Raw genomic sequence first — 18,114 nt, 5'->3', positions numbered from 1 at the left:
CTGTATGCAGAGAATAGTTTAATCTCTGCATTCAGCTCCTTTGTCCTGCTGAATACAATGTAATCAGCAGTCCCATGGAGACTCCAGTGCCATGGACAGCAAACACAGCATGTGATCTGTGTTATCTTCTCTCTGGCTGAACGATGGATTTTATGCTCATCTAAAAATCATTGTTCACCTGAAGAGTGAAAGATGGGAGCATTTACATACAACCATCATCGCTCAATAGCCATAATCGTTGCGTGTAAATGGGCCTTTATGGCTGTAATTTTTTCATGCTATCAATGTAATTCTTGTGCTGTTCATCCTTGGCCATTTCACTTTTGCTCTTTTTACCATTTTTATACAAGTAATTTTCACTTTTCATAGAAGTTATAGGCTTACACTGTTATACTGTACTACATTCTAGTGAAATTATTCGCTATTTATATACTTGCTTTTTTGCAGGGTCTTCAACTGGACAGACTGTAAAAATAGACCACTATTGTCCATGAAAAAAGCCAGATGTGTGATATATTGCGGCTGATGGCACTCGAGCAGGTTGTCATGGCTGTAATTATCCTCATTTTACAGTTCGCAGTAAAGGCTGGTAATGAGTTCACATCGGTGTCTGACCTTGAGGCAAGTATTACCTTTAATCTTTATCATTCAGTTTGGTTTTCCAATGAGTCTGTAAAAATGTTGGTTGTCTGTGAGTTTTGTATAAGTTGTCCAGGAAAAGTAGAATTTAGGTTGGCAACTAGAGTTGACCGAACATACTCTGCTGAGCTTGGTGCTCGTTCGAGTATTAGCGTACTCGATGGTGCTTGTTACTTGAACGAGCATCAAGCTATGTTCGACCCCGCCCCAGTTTTTGGCTCCTCCCCGCTGTGACGTCCCTGTTTTGGCTCCTCACCACCGCGCGTCATTGGCAAATTTTGAGAGAGAGACAGAAAGACAGAGACCGAGAGAGAGAGAGAGACCGACCCCCCCCCCCTAGGAAAAAAAAAAAAAAAGCTCAGCATCCGGTGTCCCATATACAAAAATACTTGAGTCTCCCATTGTAGTCAATGGGGTTCGTTACTCGAGTAGAGCTCTCAAATTTTATGAAAAGCTCGGCTCAGATAACGCGGACCCGAGCATTTGGGTGCTCGCTCATCTCTACATTGGCAACCCCACTTTTGTGTCTAGTGCCACCTACTGTAAATTTTGATATATGTCTGTAGGGTAATTGGCCCATAGCCATCATCTTGGCAAGGATTGGCGGGGGCTTTTCATGGATTATATTTGTACTTTCCAATTTAATATTATGTATTCTTTTTCTGTTCAAATACATGCATGCAGGCGCGGGCGTACGAGACACGCAAGAGCGCTACACATCCCAGCCAAAACTTTTACTTTGACGTTTTATGCTGACTTTTAGCCACAAAGATGAATTATGCTTTTTTTTTTTAATTAACAAAACGGTAAGCTTTGATACAAAATGGCATGAAGGTGCTCAACTGTCTACTTTCAGAGAATGAAAGCATATAGATCTACATAACAGCTGTAAACGCAAAGCAATTTTTAATTAAAGACGGTCACAATTTTAGTTAGAGCTTCCTGTGGCTAGTACGCATCTCATATGCCAGTGACCCTTTCCTGACAGGACATATGAGACATGTCCGTGGCAGAAAAAAAAGGTTATTAGGCTGTAAGCCAACAACTTAGAAAGAGATCACAACAAAAGATTTAAAAGAGTAGGTCCATTACCTGGGTGTAGCCTACTATTTGGAGATGAGCGAGCACGCTTGGTAAGGGCAGTTACTCGAGCGAGCCTCGCTCATCCCAAGTAACTGCCTTCTCCTCCAAGCGTGCTCAGGGGAGCAGCGGGGGGGGGCGGCGGGGGAGAGTGAAAGAGATCTCTCTCTCCCCCCCCCCCCCCGCAGCTGACTGTCCTTACCGAGCGTGCTCACTCATCTCTACTACTATTCTGTACCAACAAAGCATACACTAAAACATGCAAAAAGAAATTGAACTGAAGTGATGAAATCTCAATAGGACATGTTCAAAGTTTTTTGAAGTCTTGAAGGATTCAAGAAAAAATAAATATTAGGTCATCATTTCTTGCTGGTACGGGCCTTAGGGTGGCCATCTGGCCGGCAAATCATCAGCCTGGCTGGTAATTCTTCCTAAAGGCCGATACCAGTAATAATTGTTTTTACTGATTAATGGCGGGTAAAAAATAATTAAGAGAGACGCGTGCAACTTCCGGCCAGGTAGCATACCTTCAAGCCTGTTGAACTGTTCATAAAACTCATCACAGCGCTGAAGCAACCAACTGACCCCTCTCCCAGATCCTGTGCTAATAGGTGTATGTACAGAGCGCACACGAATCTGGGAGTTGGGAGTCCGTTGTCAGCTTTAGTACATGGTGGTCCGGAGCTTCTCTGATGAGTGAGTTGAACAGTTTGACAGGCTTGTAGGGATGCTGCCCAGTTGAAGGTTCTGCAATATACACAGCGGGCAGTGTCACTTGTTGGGGACATAGAAGGGACACCAATACTATGGGGGTTACTGAGAGGGACATGAGGACAGGATGCAGAGACTCTGCAAGGCTGGAAGAAATCTTTATGTAAGGCTAGGCCCGGATAGGGAAGAGAAATGAAAATTGAGGTCACCAATCAGAGATGACATGACCTGTGATCACTGGTGATGAATACAATGTAATCACTACTAGGCCAGTTGCAGACGAGTGTATTACGAGAGCATCTTTGACTGCGATGCTGACAGTTTGGGCCAGACCAAACATCGAGCCAGGACACTAGTTCATATTACAAGTGCAAAAATACGCTCATTTAAGATGAGCATATTACAATCTGTAGTAAGCTCATCTGAAACTGGCCACATTGCATACACCTAGTAACTGACTCTTAGGGGGTTTGAGAGGGCTCAATTCCGAGTTTTGCTGTGGAGCCCCATGAGTTTTATGTACGCCCCTGAATATAATAAGTCATGACTAGCCCCCTTTTCCAAAAGCGTCAGCGGCCAGCACCCCGACAGGGGAGGTATCTGTGTCTGGTGACTCATTATGAAGTCGCCCCCAGCTGACGACTCAGTACAGGAGGCATTAACGTCTAGCACCACAATATAAGAATAGTGACACTTGTCAGTTTATTCATTTATTTTCAGGTGGAACAATGGAGGTAAAAATCACATCGCGTTAAGCCTGGCCCCCAAACTACACCCCTCACCCCCTTTTACCTTGCCTGGTACTTTTTGGTGATAAAAGGTGGCAACCCTAACTGGCATATATATGAACTTTGAGCTCCTAACTGGAAAGTCATTTTAATTATTGGTGTTAGGTCTTCCGACTATAGAACGGAGATAGACAGATAAAAAGATTAGTCAGTCTTAATACGTCTACTGAAAACTTCGATTTCCTGGCAAATATACATATAAAAAACTATGATTCTATCAACAAGACTGAAGTTGAAGTAAAACAAATTAAAGAGCTTGGGTGGTGTTAACACAAGCCTTAGTGAAAATCACCAGTGAAAATACATTGCTTTACTTAAGATCTTTCTTATATACCGTATATACTCGAGTATTAGCCGACCCGAGTATAAGCCGAATCAATACGTTTTACCATAAAAAAATGGTAAACCTTATTGACCCTAGTATAAGGCTAGCTATACTCGAGTATATACTAGGTAAAAAAAAAACCACAATGCTCACCTCCCAGCCAGCGTCTGTGTCCCCGGCGGTGTGGCAAGCTGCTTGAGAATTCTCCCCGCTGTCCTCTCCCTGCTCGGCTTTGAATTCCCCCACCATTAGCGCTCTGTAGATAAGCGCTGTGATTGGATTGAGCACCAGCCAATCACAGCCTGCACTCGATAAACCAATCACAGCCATTCAGTGATGTCATTCACTGAATGGCTGTGAATGATCCAGTGCTGGCTGTGATTGGCTGGTGCTTGATCCAATCACAGCGCTTACTTACACAGCGCCAACAGAGGGGGAATTCAAAGCCGAACAGAAAGATGACAGCGGGGATAATTCTCAAGCAGCTTGCCGCACTGCAGGGCACACAGACGCCAACTGGGTATTGCGTTTTTTGGGGGTAGACGGGTTTACCTCACTCAAATATAAGCCGGGGGAGGCTTTTTCAGCATTAAAATGTGCTGAAAACCTCGGCTTATACTTGAGTATATACGGTATGTAGATAAATGCAATTAAAGCTCTTTCACTAACTTGCTAAGATTTTATGGATGCTACAATGGGAAATGAGTGGAACAGCATAAGCCATGCAGTAAAAGGTTGTTTTTCTAAGCTTTCCTTCAAAGGAGTGCTGCCAAATTCCTTCTAGCTCTGAGTCAGAATTATTTGTGCAACTTTCAACAAGATGGCACATTGTATGGGCAGAGGGATTTCACGAAAGGCTAGCTAATCATTATAAATGTGTTAAAGCGAAGAGGTTGTGTGATGAAATCCGGTCGGCAGCAGCAGCTTGTATTACACTTATGGAGAATGAAAGTATATAGCATGACAAATACAGGTATAGGGTAACCTCCGGCGTGATCAAAGATGTGGTGCCTCCAGCCCGACCCCTTCCAGAAATAAACTAATCTGTGTCCTGCATTTTATTAACCCCTGATGTCAATGGATATCCAGGCAGAGGGGTACTTAATGCAATAGGACGTACACTTACGTCCTGTGCATAGAGCCAGATCAGAAGAGATCCCGCGCTATGCAGTGGGAGCCAGCTGTCACCGACAGCCCGCCTCCTGCTGCAAGAGCAAGCCCCGCTGTTAACCTTTTCCCTGCCGCAATCTATATAGATCGCGGCATCTAAAGGGTTCACAGAGGGAGCGCGCTTCGTCTGTGACGTCTTCGGACTCTTATGATGAAATCGCGGAGAGCCCAATGGGTTGCCAAGGCAACAGGCTGCCAGATACAGGCGTCCTGCTTTGCCATTGCCTATGATCGCTAATACAAGCGATAGGAAGTCCTGCAATGCCTTATCATAGCAATCATAGGTGCTATTGTACAAGTGCCCTACAGAAACATAAAAAGTTGGGAAAAAGACAGAAATAATGTAGAAAAAAGAAAAATTAAAAAAAAAAAAAAAAAGATTAAAGTACTTTTTCCCATATTAGCATAAAATTTAAATCCCACATATTTGGCATCATCGTATCCACAATGATGCATACAATAAGTTGCATATTCTTTTTATCCTGCACGGCAAAAAGCGTAACCCCCCAAAAACAGACAAAAGGTTTATTTTCTTCGTTTTGCCTCCCAAAAAAACGAAATAAAAGTGATCAAAAAAGCCGTATGTACTTCAAAATGGCACCAATAAAAACTACAGTTCGACAAGCAAAAAACAAGCCTTCACACGGCCGTGTCCACGGAAAAATAAAAAAGTTATGGCTTTTGAAAAATGGAGATGAAAATCCACCAAAAATTGTTGCGTCCTTAAGCCCAAAATAGGCCGTGTCATTAAAGGGTTAAACACCCATCCGGTAGCACATTGGACAGTAATTTGTTGTGGCATAGATTCAATTGATGTTGAAACTGTTCTGCAGGAATATAGGCCCATGCAGACAGGAAGCTTCTTGCAGTTGCTACAAAGTAGATGGGAGGTACTGACGTGCTCTGAGGAGCGGACAGGAGGGGGTTCATCGATTCATGCTGCTTCCATCAAAGTCTGACCTTCCCATCAGCTTGGTCCAACAGAACTCTGGATTCATCTGACCTGACAATGTTTTTCCATGGCTTAGTAATCTAATATTTTTGTAATCTATGGCCCAATGGAGTCTTGCCTTTCAATTTTTCTTAAATGGCAATGGCTGCTCAATCTGGTCATCTCCAGTTCTGGCTTATCTGTGCTAAAGACCCGTTAGTTGGAACACCAGCCCTGTAATTGGTTTGACTGTGCATTGTCTGTTCTTGAGAAGGATTCTGGACATCCTCCTCTGACCTCTTTAATTGAGGAGCTGTTTTGTCCGCAGGATCCCTTTTCCCTTGCAATTACACCTCGATCACACCATTCTTGGTATACTCTCAACACGCAAGGTTGGCAGTTTTTGACATACTGGCCCTGGCTTGTCTAGCAACGATGACTAGGTCTTGCTCAAAGTGATTTGGATTGTTCTATCTTTCCATTTCACACATTCCAATGTATGGAAAATTCACATCAGAATGAGCAATCAGCTTGTTCACTGATCATTCCGTTTAAACATCAATCGTTCTCATTGACTGGTACGGTAAACTGAACAATCCGGTTAACACCCCCTTTCCCCCCAAAAAAAACTATTGATTTATCTTGGTGTTTATATAGAGTGACCGAGTAAACAAGCCTACTGTGACATCATTTGTTCGTTTGCTCGGGCGAACGATTATCGCTACGTGTGGAAGTACTCTTACTTGACTTCATTCTGCACTCCAAGATCAGGTGTCTTATTTCCATAATGGGAATCTCCAATTGTCAAGGGCAGGTGGCCTTTCATCAATGATACATTTTGCAGTCAAGCTACCAATTTCCTCTAAAATAAAAGTCAGAACTCCGCTACGTATCCAAAATGCCCTTCACTATATGAAACGCCCTCCCACGTCTCGTCTCATCTCTGTCCGCAAACCAAATGGTCAACAGTCTTTCATCATCACAATCTTACTGCCATCTCCAAGTCTCCTGCTATGCAGCATCTATAATTTGCCATCAAGTCATCATAACTTCTAACATTCAATTTGAATAATTAAAACCGGATCGGTTCAGGGATGCTTGTAACCACAAAACAGTAGTATAGCCACCAACATGGCCAATGAGTCGCACCAACTGGCATGCAAACCAATTCGGGCACTCGCTTTTTCAGTCCACTTCACTACACCCTAATAACAACGTATATCCGAGTACGCACAGTTATTGGCTTAGTGATATACTCATGCAGTGTCATTTATATCCCGCTTCTATTCTTGTACAAGTGGTTCATCCATTGTATAAATTTGACGCTTTTGTCTACACTGTATCGCTTACCCTATCGCCTTTTGACTGTACACTGTAAAGTCAGGGATCTGATATTGGTTTATCTTTCAATATTAAAGGGGTTGTCCCGAGGCAGCAAGTGGGTCTATACACTTCTGTATGGCCATAATAATGCACTTTGTAATGTACATTGTGCATTAATTATGAGCCATACAGAAGTTATAAAAAGTTTTATACTTACCTGCTCCGTTGCTAGCGTCCTCGTCTCCATGGTGCCGACTAATTTTCGCCCTCCGATGGCCAAATTAGCCGCGCTTGCGCAGTCCGGGTCTTCTTCTTTTCTGAATGGGGCTCCGTGTAGCTCCGCCCCGTCACGTGCCGATTCCAGCCAATCAGGAGGCTGGAATCGGCAATGGACCGCACAGAAGCCCTGCGGTCCATGGAGACAGAGGATCCCGGCGGCCATCTTCAGCAGGTGAGTATGAAGACGCCGGACCGCCAGGATTCAGGTAAGCGCTGTGCGGGTGGTTTTTTTAACCCCTGCATCGGGGTTGTCTCGCGCCGAACGGGGGGGGGGGGGGGGGGGTTTAAAAAAAAAAAAAACCCGTTTCGGCGCGGGACAACCCCTTTAATAGTTTTGTAGGTTTTACCTATTCCCAACTATAAAGCGCTACTAAAATAGTTTAACCTCTTTAGTGGCACGTCCGGAAAATCTCCGGGGCTTGCTGCTCCGACCATGCAGTTAAACCCCAGGAGATTTTCATGGACAGCTCCTATTGCTGAAATGCTGGCCAGGACACAGTTACTGTGCCACTGTACACATTTGCCACTTCGACTTACCACAGGAAAAGCTCCGGGGCTTGCTGCGCTGACATGGTAATAATAAACCTGCCACTGAAGGGGTTAATGCTGAAGATATTAGAAAAGATAAATAGCAATGGTTGGTGGTGTTATGATTTTGTAAGTGCTCAAAATCTAAAGCAAACCGCAAGGTAAAGTGCATAAGAGAAAACAACCCCCGTCTCCATTATCTTGTAAGTTAGACCAAAAGTTAGGAACAAGGGTTTCCCTTTCATTGTGATTACTCAGAATAATACATAGACTTCAAAAGGTTAAGAAAAGTAGCCAATCACTGATTGTTAAAGGTTAGACACATTTTGATTAATTTTTTATATTGTATTTTAATCGATTTTGTGAGGAAAAAAAAAGTTTTCCAATTAGTTTTTTATAAAAAAAAAGTGTTGAAGTTTCTCTACTGCAGTTTTCCAGTCTTCTCCTAAACACCAGAGGGCTTGTTTTATGGAACCGGCGCTGAACTGTGCGGAGCAGCTTACAGAGCGCTGGAATACACGCAAGTGGAAGAAGAAAATACTGCAAAGTTGTTTTTTTTTTTTATTTAAGAAAAATCAACTACAAAACCTTTTTTTTTCAGTACATCATAGTTAAGATGCAATAAAACTTTATTCTAAGGTGTTCCTAGCCTACAAGATTTCCCTCTCAGTGTACGGAGTGCACAACAACCAACATTGCTGTTTGTGCCAATCTTTCACAATCTATTTGGACTTTTTATTTTGAAACTTTTGTTTTTTCAGTAATTGTCTCACATATCCTGTCTCCCAAGTTAATTGGGGGAACTTTAAACAGATTTTGCATTTGGGCCTCAAGAATAATCCAAAACAAGCCTTTATTTGTAAGAAGAGGTGGTGGAGAGCAATTTCCTGTAATCATATGAGTACATGTACTAAAATAGTGGCCACATGGAATACTGCGCACAGTTCTGGACTCCACTACTCAGAAGAGATGTTGCAGTGCTTGAGGGGGTTCAAAGAAGGGCAACTAAATTAATACATGGAATGACGGGACTGGAATACCCAGAGAGACTATCCAAATTGGGATTATTTACCCGGGAAAAAAGACGGCTAAGGGGCGATCAAATAACTATGTACAAATACATGAGGGGACAATACAAGGATCTCTCCCATGATCTGTTTATACCCAGGACTGCGACGGTAACAAGAGGGCATCCGCTACGTCTACAGGAAAGCAGGTTTCATCACCAACATAGAAAAGGGTTCTTTACTGTAAGAGCAGTGAGACTGTGAAACTCTCTACCTGAAAACATGGTGATGGCAAAATCCATAGAGGAGTTTAAGAGGGGACTTGATGTCTTTCTGGAGCGGAAGGATATTACAGGATATTGACATTAGGTGATCAGCAGGTTGTTGATCTGGATCTTACAGTCAGGTAGGAACTATCAAGTATTGATCCAGGGATTATTCTGACTGCCATTATTAGTCCAGAAGGAATTTTTCCCCCAAATAGGCTAATTGGCTTCTGCCTCATTGGGGTTTTAGCCTTCCTCTGGATCAACAAGGGGGGGGGGGGGGGCGAGCAGGCTGAACTAGTTGGACACTGTCTTCATTCAGCCTAAAATACTATAAAATACTATGTTACCGACACAGAACTTGCTGCGAAGCTTAAAATGCTATTCCCTATAGAACATACTATAGAAGACTGCTATGAGAAATCTGTATAGAACCTGCAAAGATATGAAATCTGAACTAAACTCTGCATAATCTGTTACTGCAATGCATCGGCATTAAATGTAATCGGAACTTCCTAAAACGGGAGTTTTTCAGTTATTTTATTCTCTGCACCACCGAAGCTTAGATGTAGCATTTACTCATCTACTGTGGCAATGACATTCCTTAATAGGTAAGGCTGCTACAACTGGTTATGAATACACCTTATAATTATGGTAAGCTGCGCATTTACTGTACTACGGGGAGAAAAGCGACACTGAAAAACATCTTCATTATTCTGTCACACAAGTCGTCTCCCCGAAGCGAAAGAAAATAGTAATCTCTTTAAAGAGTTCTACAATACGGGCAGTAAAAACACACAGAGCTGTCTCTGGGTGTAAATTCATCTTTTATCACGCCACGAATCATTCCGTGTACATGTGCCATTGGTTTACTTTGTTTCATATGAGTGTAACCTTGGGACGACCACATAAACTTGTGTCTACAGGCAGCGGGAGGGATTTTCTCTGCTCCTGTCAACAAGCAATCTTTGCTTCCATCCCCAGGGCCTTCTTCTCCGCACCTGGTGAGGTTATTGCATGCGGCTTGCTTTCTGGTAGTTTGGGGCATTCCGTACATCTATAGTTCATCCGTCAAAGAACTTAAGAGAAGCGTCAGAGGATTTATATGTGAGGCTTAAATCCACATGAAACACCTGTAGCTATTAGAGAGTAACTGTAGACTAGTGCTGGTGGAAACAGAAATGTGATATCCTTTGTCTGATCCCTTGTCTGATGGATTTAATGCCTCAGAGGTCGAATTAGGAATTAAAATGCGAAAATAACTAAATATCAAGAGGTAAACTTTCAATCCTTTAACCCTTTCCAATCCACTGTGTGACGTATAAAGACATTCTGATTGAAGGCTGTACAGCTCCGATGTCCGGCAGGGTATTCTTACTGTACATTACTGGCCGCTCTGTTGTCGGGGGGCCTCTCCAGCATGTCCAATACCATAGTACTGGTTCTAGCCAGCAGATGGTACTATTGTTTAATGGCAGAAAGAGAAAGCCCCCTAGGAAACCCTGAATCCAAAATTGGATTGCAAAGGGTTAAAATCTGCACCCATACCGTATTCTTTGACAATTCAAAAGGACCATTGTCTCTCGCCAAGGAGTGCTCTCTTGGGGAGAGACTATACCATCCCCTGACCCACTCACCCCTGAGGTGTCTCCACACACTTTTTGGGTGCTCCCCTTAAGAAGACACGACACCGCTTCTGACCCACGTCATAGGCCTCTTACTGACTAAGCCAGAAGCCTGCTGCACACTGATGAGGGGCAGAAACCCGAAACAGCTGTCTGTGCATGGTTTTCTGGCTTGGTTTCCCATTCCCCATCCTGGATAATAAAGTCACTTTGATTTGAAGGAATGCTGCCATCCAATAGGTGGCTCTGTAGAGGTATTTTTCCATCTTTCTTATTTGCATAAATTTTCCAGAGGAGCATTGCCTTATAAGTCTCCTTACTCATCTTTTAGGCGTCCCCACACCCCTTCTGGGTGCTCTCCTTGGGGAGAGACTATACCATACCCTGACCCACTCACCCCCAAGGTGTCTCCACACACTTTTTGGGTGCTCTCCTTAAGGAGACACGACACTGCTTCTGACCCACGTCATAGGCCCCTCACAGACTAAGCCAGAAGCCTGCTGCACACTGATGAGGGGAAATCATCCCGAAACAGTCTGTCTGTGTATGGTATTCTGGTTTGGTTTCCTAATCCCAATCATTGATAAGACTTGTTATAAAGTCACTTTGATTTGAAGGAATGCTGTCATCCCATAGGTGGCGCTGTAAAGGTATTTTCCCACCTTTCTTATTTGCAGAAAGGACCATTAACACGGGACAATTACCATTCATAAGAACGAATTTCAGTGATAATCATGCGTCTAAATGCACAGCCATTGTGAAAATCATAGCTGGATCGCTGACTTCTGGCTGAGTGTAAACGCACCCCGCCCATAGAATATGAAGAATTGAGTGAGTAACCAGAGAGAACCTAACGCTGCTTTTCTAAAAGCGCTGCCCAAGCGCAAAGAACCCAGCAGTGACGTCTGTACTCGTGTAGTCGTTCCGTCTAAATGGGACATTGTGTAAGAATTCGTTTTCGTGTTACCACAGTGAGTCTTAAAGGTGTATGAGCCCATCAGGACTAAATGCCCATTTACACAGAACGATGATCGCTCAAACGACAGTTTGAGTGATAGTTTTGAGCGATCATCTTTGCATAACTCTAAGTAGCTAATTAGCTACTTAAGAGTTAAGGCAGGTGGAGCGGAATACTGTTGTGATAGCTCTGAGAACAATGCAGCTGTTTTGTACATGCAAACAGCTGCATTGTTCTCAGAGCTTTTAGCTGGTGTCTTGCCGATAACTGCCAGTGGAATACCAGCTGAAAGAATGCTATCAGCGCCGCCTGCTGAGATATCAGTGTGCGGCACGATAGCAGCGCATTTAGACGCAACGATTATTGCTCAAAAGACGGCTTTTGAGTGATAATCATGTCTAAATGGGCCTTAACCCTGGTCACATGTCCTAAAAATATCAACATATAAACTATCCTATGAGCCAGAGGAAAGAGATGCTAACAAAAAGTGTGTCTTTCACTGGAGGAAGCACAATCATTTCATTAGTAAAATGATCAGTAAACGACCACTTCTTTAAGAAACAAATCCACTGTTTGCATCTCACATATCCGACTCGCTGCAGTTTTCTTTACATACTAAGCTTTAGATTTGCTGAAGGTCCGTAGCATTGTAATGTTATCTAGCAGGCGATCACTGGAGATCATGAGATGGTAACACGGTCTAACAGACTGTTGTATCATGCATTGGAGATCACCACCTTAGTAGCACAACACCTTTATTAATAATGGGTATATCAATGCTGCCGCCCCAATGCTTGCTGCATCACTTACCTGCTGTAGTACATGTCTTTCTCTAAGAGTCATTAATCTTCGGTGAAGCTCAACCAGTTCATCTAGATACGCCTGCAAAAGAGAACCACGGCGAGATTTAGGAAACCTTCTGCAATATTGCTACTTTTCATCTAATGGATCATAGAATTCCCTTCATCTCTTCTTCAACCACATGAAAAATGTAACTTTCTGGGTCCTGCAGGTTTTATTGTATCCTGCGATGCAGCAGAGGAGTTCGCTCCTGTAATAGTAACTTACTTTACACTCTCGCGGGGCAAAGAGGTCACTGAATGAAAACTACCAAGATAGGCTTAAATGCTGCCAGCTGGGAATGCTAGGAGGTTACAGATTACTGAATGGGCCAGTCCTGTACAATATAAGTAGCCAGGTTTGAGTCCATTTACACCAAACGATTTATTGTTTGAATGAGTGAACGAGGTCAGTTCGCCCGGTGGCCTGTTTATACAGCTGATACATCACCGGCTCGTTCAAACGAGAAATCGTTCAGTGATTCACATTCAGGGCGCATTCAGATGACCATATATCAGCCGGGTATTCACGCCGGCCGATATACGGCGTCTCTCTCTGCAGGAGGAGGAGGAGGCTGGAAGAGCCAGGAGCAGTGCTCTGAGCTCCCGCCCCCTCTCTGCACTATTTGCAATGAAAGGAGGTGGGATGGGGCGGGGCTAAGTTTTGAGAATTAGCTCCGCCCCTGTCCCGCCTCTCCTCATTGAAAATAGTGCAGGGTGGTGGAGAGGAGGCAGAGAGGGGGCGGGAGCTAAGAGCTCTGCTCCCGGCTCTTCCAGCCTCCTCCCCCTGCAGAGAGAGACGCCGTATATCAGCCGGCATGAATACGCGGACGATATACAGTTGTCTGAATGCACTCTCACTGTGTAAGTGACTGAGAACGACTAAATGAACGTTATTTAAACCAAAAGATTAGCGAACGAGCCCACAAGGTATTTTATGCCTGCGATTTGTTGTTCGATCATTGCGTGTTTAGACTGAATGATTTTCGCTAGTCTAAATTATATTTTTGTTCTGTATAACAAGGGCCTTTAGTAGTTACATTATAATATATATATATATATATATATATATATATATATATATATATATATACACACACACACACACACACACACACACCTACCTACACACACATACATACATACAGTGAGATATTTTACATACAGGGTTTGCATTCTAAACATGCTATTCTCTCCAGTATTCATTGCCTTGGCCCTGAGTTTATTTTGCACTTTTATGTAACACATGGGTTAATATACCATTGCACCATCCTTGTCTTCAGTCAAAGAAGCAGTTCTTGCACATTTCTCTAAAACTTCCTCTACAGAAAATTGTGCTGCAAAACTGCATATAAAACCACAAGCAATGTTTTATGAATTGTTGTTCTCCATGGACTTAAATAAAAAAATACACAAATGGGGCAAGTAAAAAAAAAAAAAAAAAAAGAGCTTGTGTAGCTCATATGTTATGGGGTGGGGGAGGGGTGGGAGGTAATCGACTAAGTGATTGCTAGGACAAGAAAACAAAAGCAGCAAAGCTGGAACTGAAAGTAGAATATACAATATTTTAAGCCTTGGGGGACAAACTGGAACACTGCAGTGTTTAACAGGCAGAAAACAATGGTGTGGCTATATAAATCATTCCAAAGCAGTATGACATCTAGTATAAATGCCTGGGCATTCCCGTACCTTTAGCTTTGGCCAGTTAAGACTCTAGGCTTACCTTATCACAGTCTCCATTTTTTATTTGCTTTTCAGACTTGCTTTGTTTAATTGGACTTTTCACTTCCAGGATCTAAAATACATCAAAACACAAAAAAGACACACAATTTAGACTAAAAATAGTTTGTTTTTAATTGCAACTGAGTCATTTTATAAGATTCAAGACCTAAAACTGTGTGCTGTAAGGAGAGGTTCCACAGCAGGACTGTGTGTGCGGACTGGTATCCAGCTGCTCCCAGACACTATGAGCAACAGCTTCAGGATAAGAGGAAACCTAACGAATAGTCCAGGACTCCCCCCTCCCCCCCTCCTCTTTGGCCTAAGAGTTTGAAACTTCCAAATAGGAGTTAAAAACTAACAGAATGTGGTAAATGCTGGCTGGCCCCCGGTGGGGCTGATAAAAGCTCTTGACCTCGGCTCCCGAACTTTATGATTGCCGCTAGACCCCATGGAATTTACAGCTGCCTTATAAAGAAACAAGCGACATCTGAGACATCAGGCAGTAAATCTTGTGCAAGCAGGAATCATTCATGTAGTGGGCGGCTCTTCATCTTTACTAATAGTAATAGGTTGTAACACAACATACTAGGAAAACTTCTACTATACGATACGAATAACAGACAACTTGTGCATGGAGTACATACTAACGCATGCTTCGGATATTCCCATTTCAGCTGCCTGTCCACAAGCGGGTTGTCACTGCAAGATCCGCGGTGATAAATCGCCCATGGACCTCACATGACACGCTTTCCATAGGCCAACTATAGAAAGCGCAGCCCGACGTCCATGAGTGGAGAATCCTAGTGATTCTCCGCTCGCGGGGTTGAAACCACTGCGTGCTGCGGTTCTCCTTTCATTGCTTTCCCCCTCCTCGCCCGCGGGGGATTATATCGCTAGCGATATTCCGCCTCAACCGTGGACAGGCAGCCTAAGCGATGATTGGCTGAAATGGGAATACTCCTTTTTATGATTGCTTGTTAAAGGGACGTTTATAAAAAAGCAAACCATGTAAAATACAGGATGAAACATTACCGCAGCCGTACACCAAGAGGAGAAGGAGCGAAAAAGACAATATATGACAATGTACAAAATACTGTGCCAGAAAACATGCAATAAACATATAAAAGTATAAAACCAGGGGGAACGGATTCCCAACTGGGGAACCCAGGATGAACAAGGGGTAAAAACAAGCAGAACACACAGTAGAACCACACAGCGCAACCGACAAGAGAAGGATAGAGGTAAGAGGACTTTACAAACGGCCCCTAGACTTCAAAGCAAAGGGATAAGGGTTAAGCAACCAACTCTAATGTGGTCGCAGGGCAGTTTGTCCGACAACCCCAAATTTTTTCAAAATTTATTAGGGCAGCCAAGTAAAAATAGGTAAACCCTACAGAGGTGCTATGCCATTGACCACCAGAGTCCAGGCAGCCCTAGTCGGCTTCCAACTGAGCCAAGTTACTTTTTTGCATAGAAAACCCAAAGTTTATACAGGGTGCCACATTTCCAGGTATATCATCCACAAGTCCAGAGAGAAAGCCCTTGGGATGCATGATCCGCGGTGTTCCGCAGTCCTGTGAGATGTTACAATCCCAAGACATGTACATAACTGGGCCTATCTTAACCCTTTCCAATCCACTGTTTGAGGTCTTCCTGCATTCTGATTGAAGCATGTGCAGCTCCGATGTCAGAAGACATCCGGCAGGGTATTTCTACTGTATATTTTACTGGCCGCTCTATTGTCGGTGGCCTCTCTGGCTTCTCACATACTACAGTACTGGCTCTAGCCAGCAGATGGCACCATTGTAAAATGGCAGAAAGAGAAAGCCTCCTAGGAAACACTGAATCCAAAATTGGATTGCAAAGGTTAATACGCATCACGGGCTGCGGACAAAGGGTTTCAAGTTGAGCTAGGCGTACTACAGACAAACCGCTCGTGGCCATAATTGTACAGCGGTTGGTATAATAATGTAGGGACCTACAGCAGCGGGACTGCTTATGTTATAATTAGCATGAGGAGGTTTATTTATGACCCGTTTACACATGAGAATTCAGCATGAATACGTTTTTTAATGAATTTTATGAGATTATTACATAAAAATGAATGATTGCTTTGCATTTTGGTTCTGTGTTTAACGCTACAGCGAAGGGGATTTACGGAGATCTCATACACAATCAATGTAATAAATCTGCAAAGTAAATTGATCCGTGGTGCGAATTTTAAATCAGCAGCATGTCAATTTATGTGGCGAACGGGTGGAAGATTTGTGGCGTTCCCCCCCCATTGAGTCAAAATCTGCAACATATCCAAATCGCTGCCAATTCCGACGGATCCGCAGCACAATCTGCAAGAACGAACATTTTACAGAAAAATAAAAATAATGAATCCTCCCCTACTGCAGCTTCTTTCTGCTCCTTGAGCGCCGCATTTTGTGTTCCCAAGGGGGTCCCGATCCGCAACAGCAAACAAATTCGCACCAAAATGGTGCAGATTTGCTATGGGATTTTCTGAAGCATATCTGCAATGTGGGAACATACCCTTCAGATGATAAACCGGGACTAATACATTCACCTCTAATTCATAGCCCATTCATGGAATGTAAGTCGAATATTGCACTGCTTATTGTTGCGACTGTGTGTGCCTTCTGTACAAAGACCATAGAGAGAACAGCCGAGATACATATGTGCAGTTTCACGTACTCCACAAGCATTGGCATCACGCCAATCGCTTGCCCCGCCTGTGAGTGGCATCGAGTATCATGAGCAGTGAAGGAATATACCGTGTCGATTGTTTCATCTTTTACGGTGACCCTTCAGCTGCACGCTCCGACACTGGCAGCGCTGGATCCCCACAACTGACTGTACAGGCCCTTATTTAAAGTATGTTTTTCATTTGTAGGTTATTTATGTGGGGCATGGCTTGGCAGAGCATCAAATAATCCCCAGGAATGGCGAAATGCTGCCTGAACAAAGGGGGTGTCAGAACAATATGCACACACAGTTCAAAGGAACTTACAAGACGCTCACAGGCAGCTTTTATCTTAGAACAATGGCTAGGTTTAAGAATATGGCGGATATATGTCTTGCTCTGACAGTTGCGACGGGACCCAAGTTATATTGTCTCGACTTGGGGTAAAGTGAATTTAAGAAAAGTCCACTTTCTATATTTCGGCTTCATCTTTCTGCCCCTCTACTTGTGATCCCAGGGTCATTCTTGTTCTTCAGTTCCTTCTCTGCTGGATCACATCTTAATGCAATCTTGTAAATGTAATTTTATAGAATGATGCCCGGCATCGCGGATGAAGCCATTTTCAGCTCCCTTCTCCAGACTCATAAAAGGTTCATTACGCATGACGGATGCAAATCTACTGGAAGATGGAATAGCTGGTACAAATTACACTAACTAGAATGGATTGTATGCGGAGAAATCCAATGTGGAGTAAACAAAAAACACAGACAAAACCCAGAAATGTTAATGTGTTGCTGGCTGATCCCCGGCCGACGTGCTCCTCCGTGGAGGACGGCTATTAGCGCTGTTAAATATACATGGCCGGTGAGCCTGCTGCTATAGCAGCGGTGTTTAAATGTTGGCAGCATTGTATCCTTGTGAGAAGCCAAATTATCACTGTGCATTATGTGCTGTGTGTAAAGAACAGTGTGTGGGCAGCATAGCATAGGCTTCTGTTCCCATTGTAACCTTAACAGATTTGCAGCCGTATCAAGAACTTGATTTGATGTGGAAAAACGAGACAAAAGTGTAGGTAGTTAAACACAGAGGAATGGAAAACACATGCTTTACTGTATCATTAGCCTAGCACAACTCGGGCTAAAAAATATCAGAGGGGTACATTTAACAAAACCAGTGCAAGGAAGAAAAAAAAAAAAAAAGGTATAATATATATAATCCCCCCCCCCCTTTGTTC

General features: G+C 43.3%; 1 protein-coding gene across 5 annotated transcripts in view; it reads right to left on the bottom strand.

Moving 5' to 3' along the window:
- MLLT3 (MLLT3 super elongation complex subunit) overlaps positions 1-18,114 on the bottom strand; it is a 234,083-nt gene that overhangs the window by 6,871 nt on the left and 209,098 nt on the right. For all 5 annotated transcript variants that reach the window (XM_066604337.1, XM_066604336.1, XM_066604333.1 and 2 more), the window contains 2 exons: positions 14,193-14,264; positions 12,441-12,512 (listed from right to left, as the gene is read on the bottom strand). In XM_066604337.1, coding sequence (XP_066460434.1) covers positions 12,441-12,512; positions 14,193-14,264 — 144 coding nt within the window. The remainder of the gene's footprint in view (positions 1-12,440; positions 12,513-14,192; positions 14,265-18,114) is intronic.

Source organism: Eleutherodactylus coqui, chromosome 5, assembly GCF_035609145.1.
Source record: "Eleutherodactylus coqui strain aEleCoq1 chromosome 5, aEleCoq1.hap1, whole genome shotgun sequence".
In the NCBI taxonomy this organism is placed as follows: domain Eukaryota; kingdom Metazoa; phylum Chordata; class Amphibia; order Anura; family Eleutherodactylidae; genus Eleutherodactylus; species Eleutherodactylus coqui.
The sequence above is the reverse complement of the archived record's forward strand: the minus strand, read 5'-3'. Positions and strand labels throughout refer to the sequence as shown.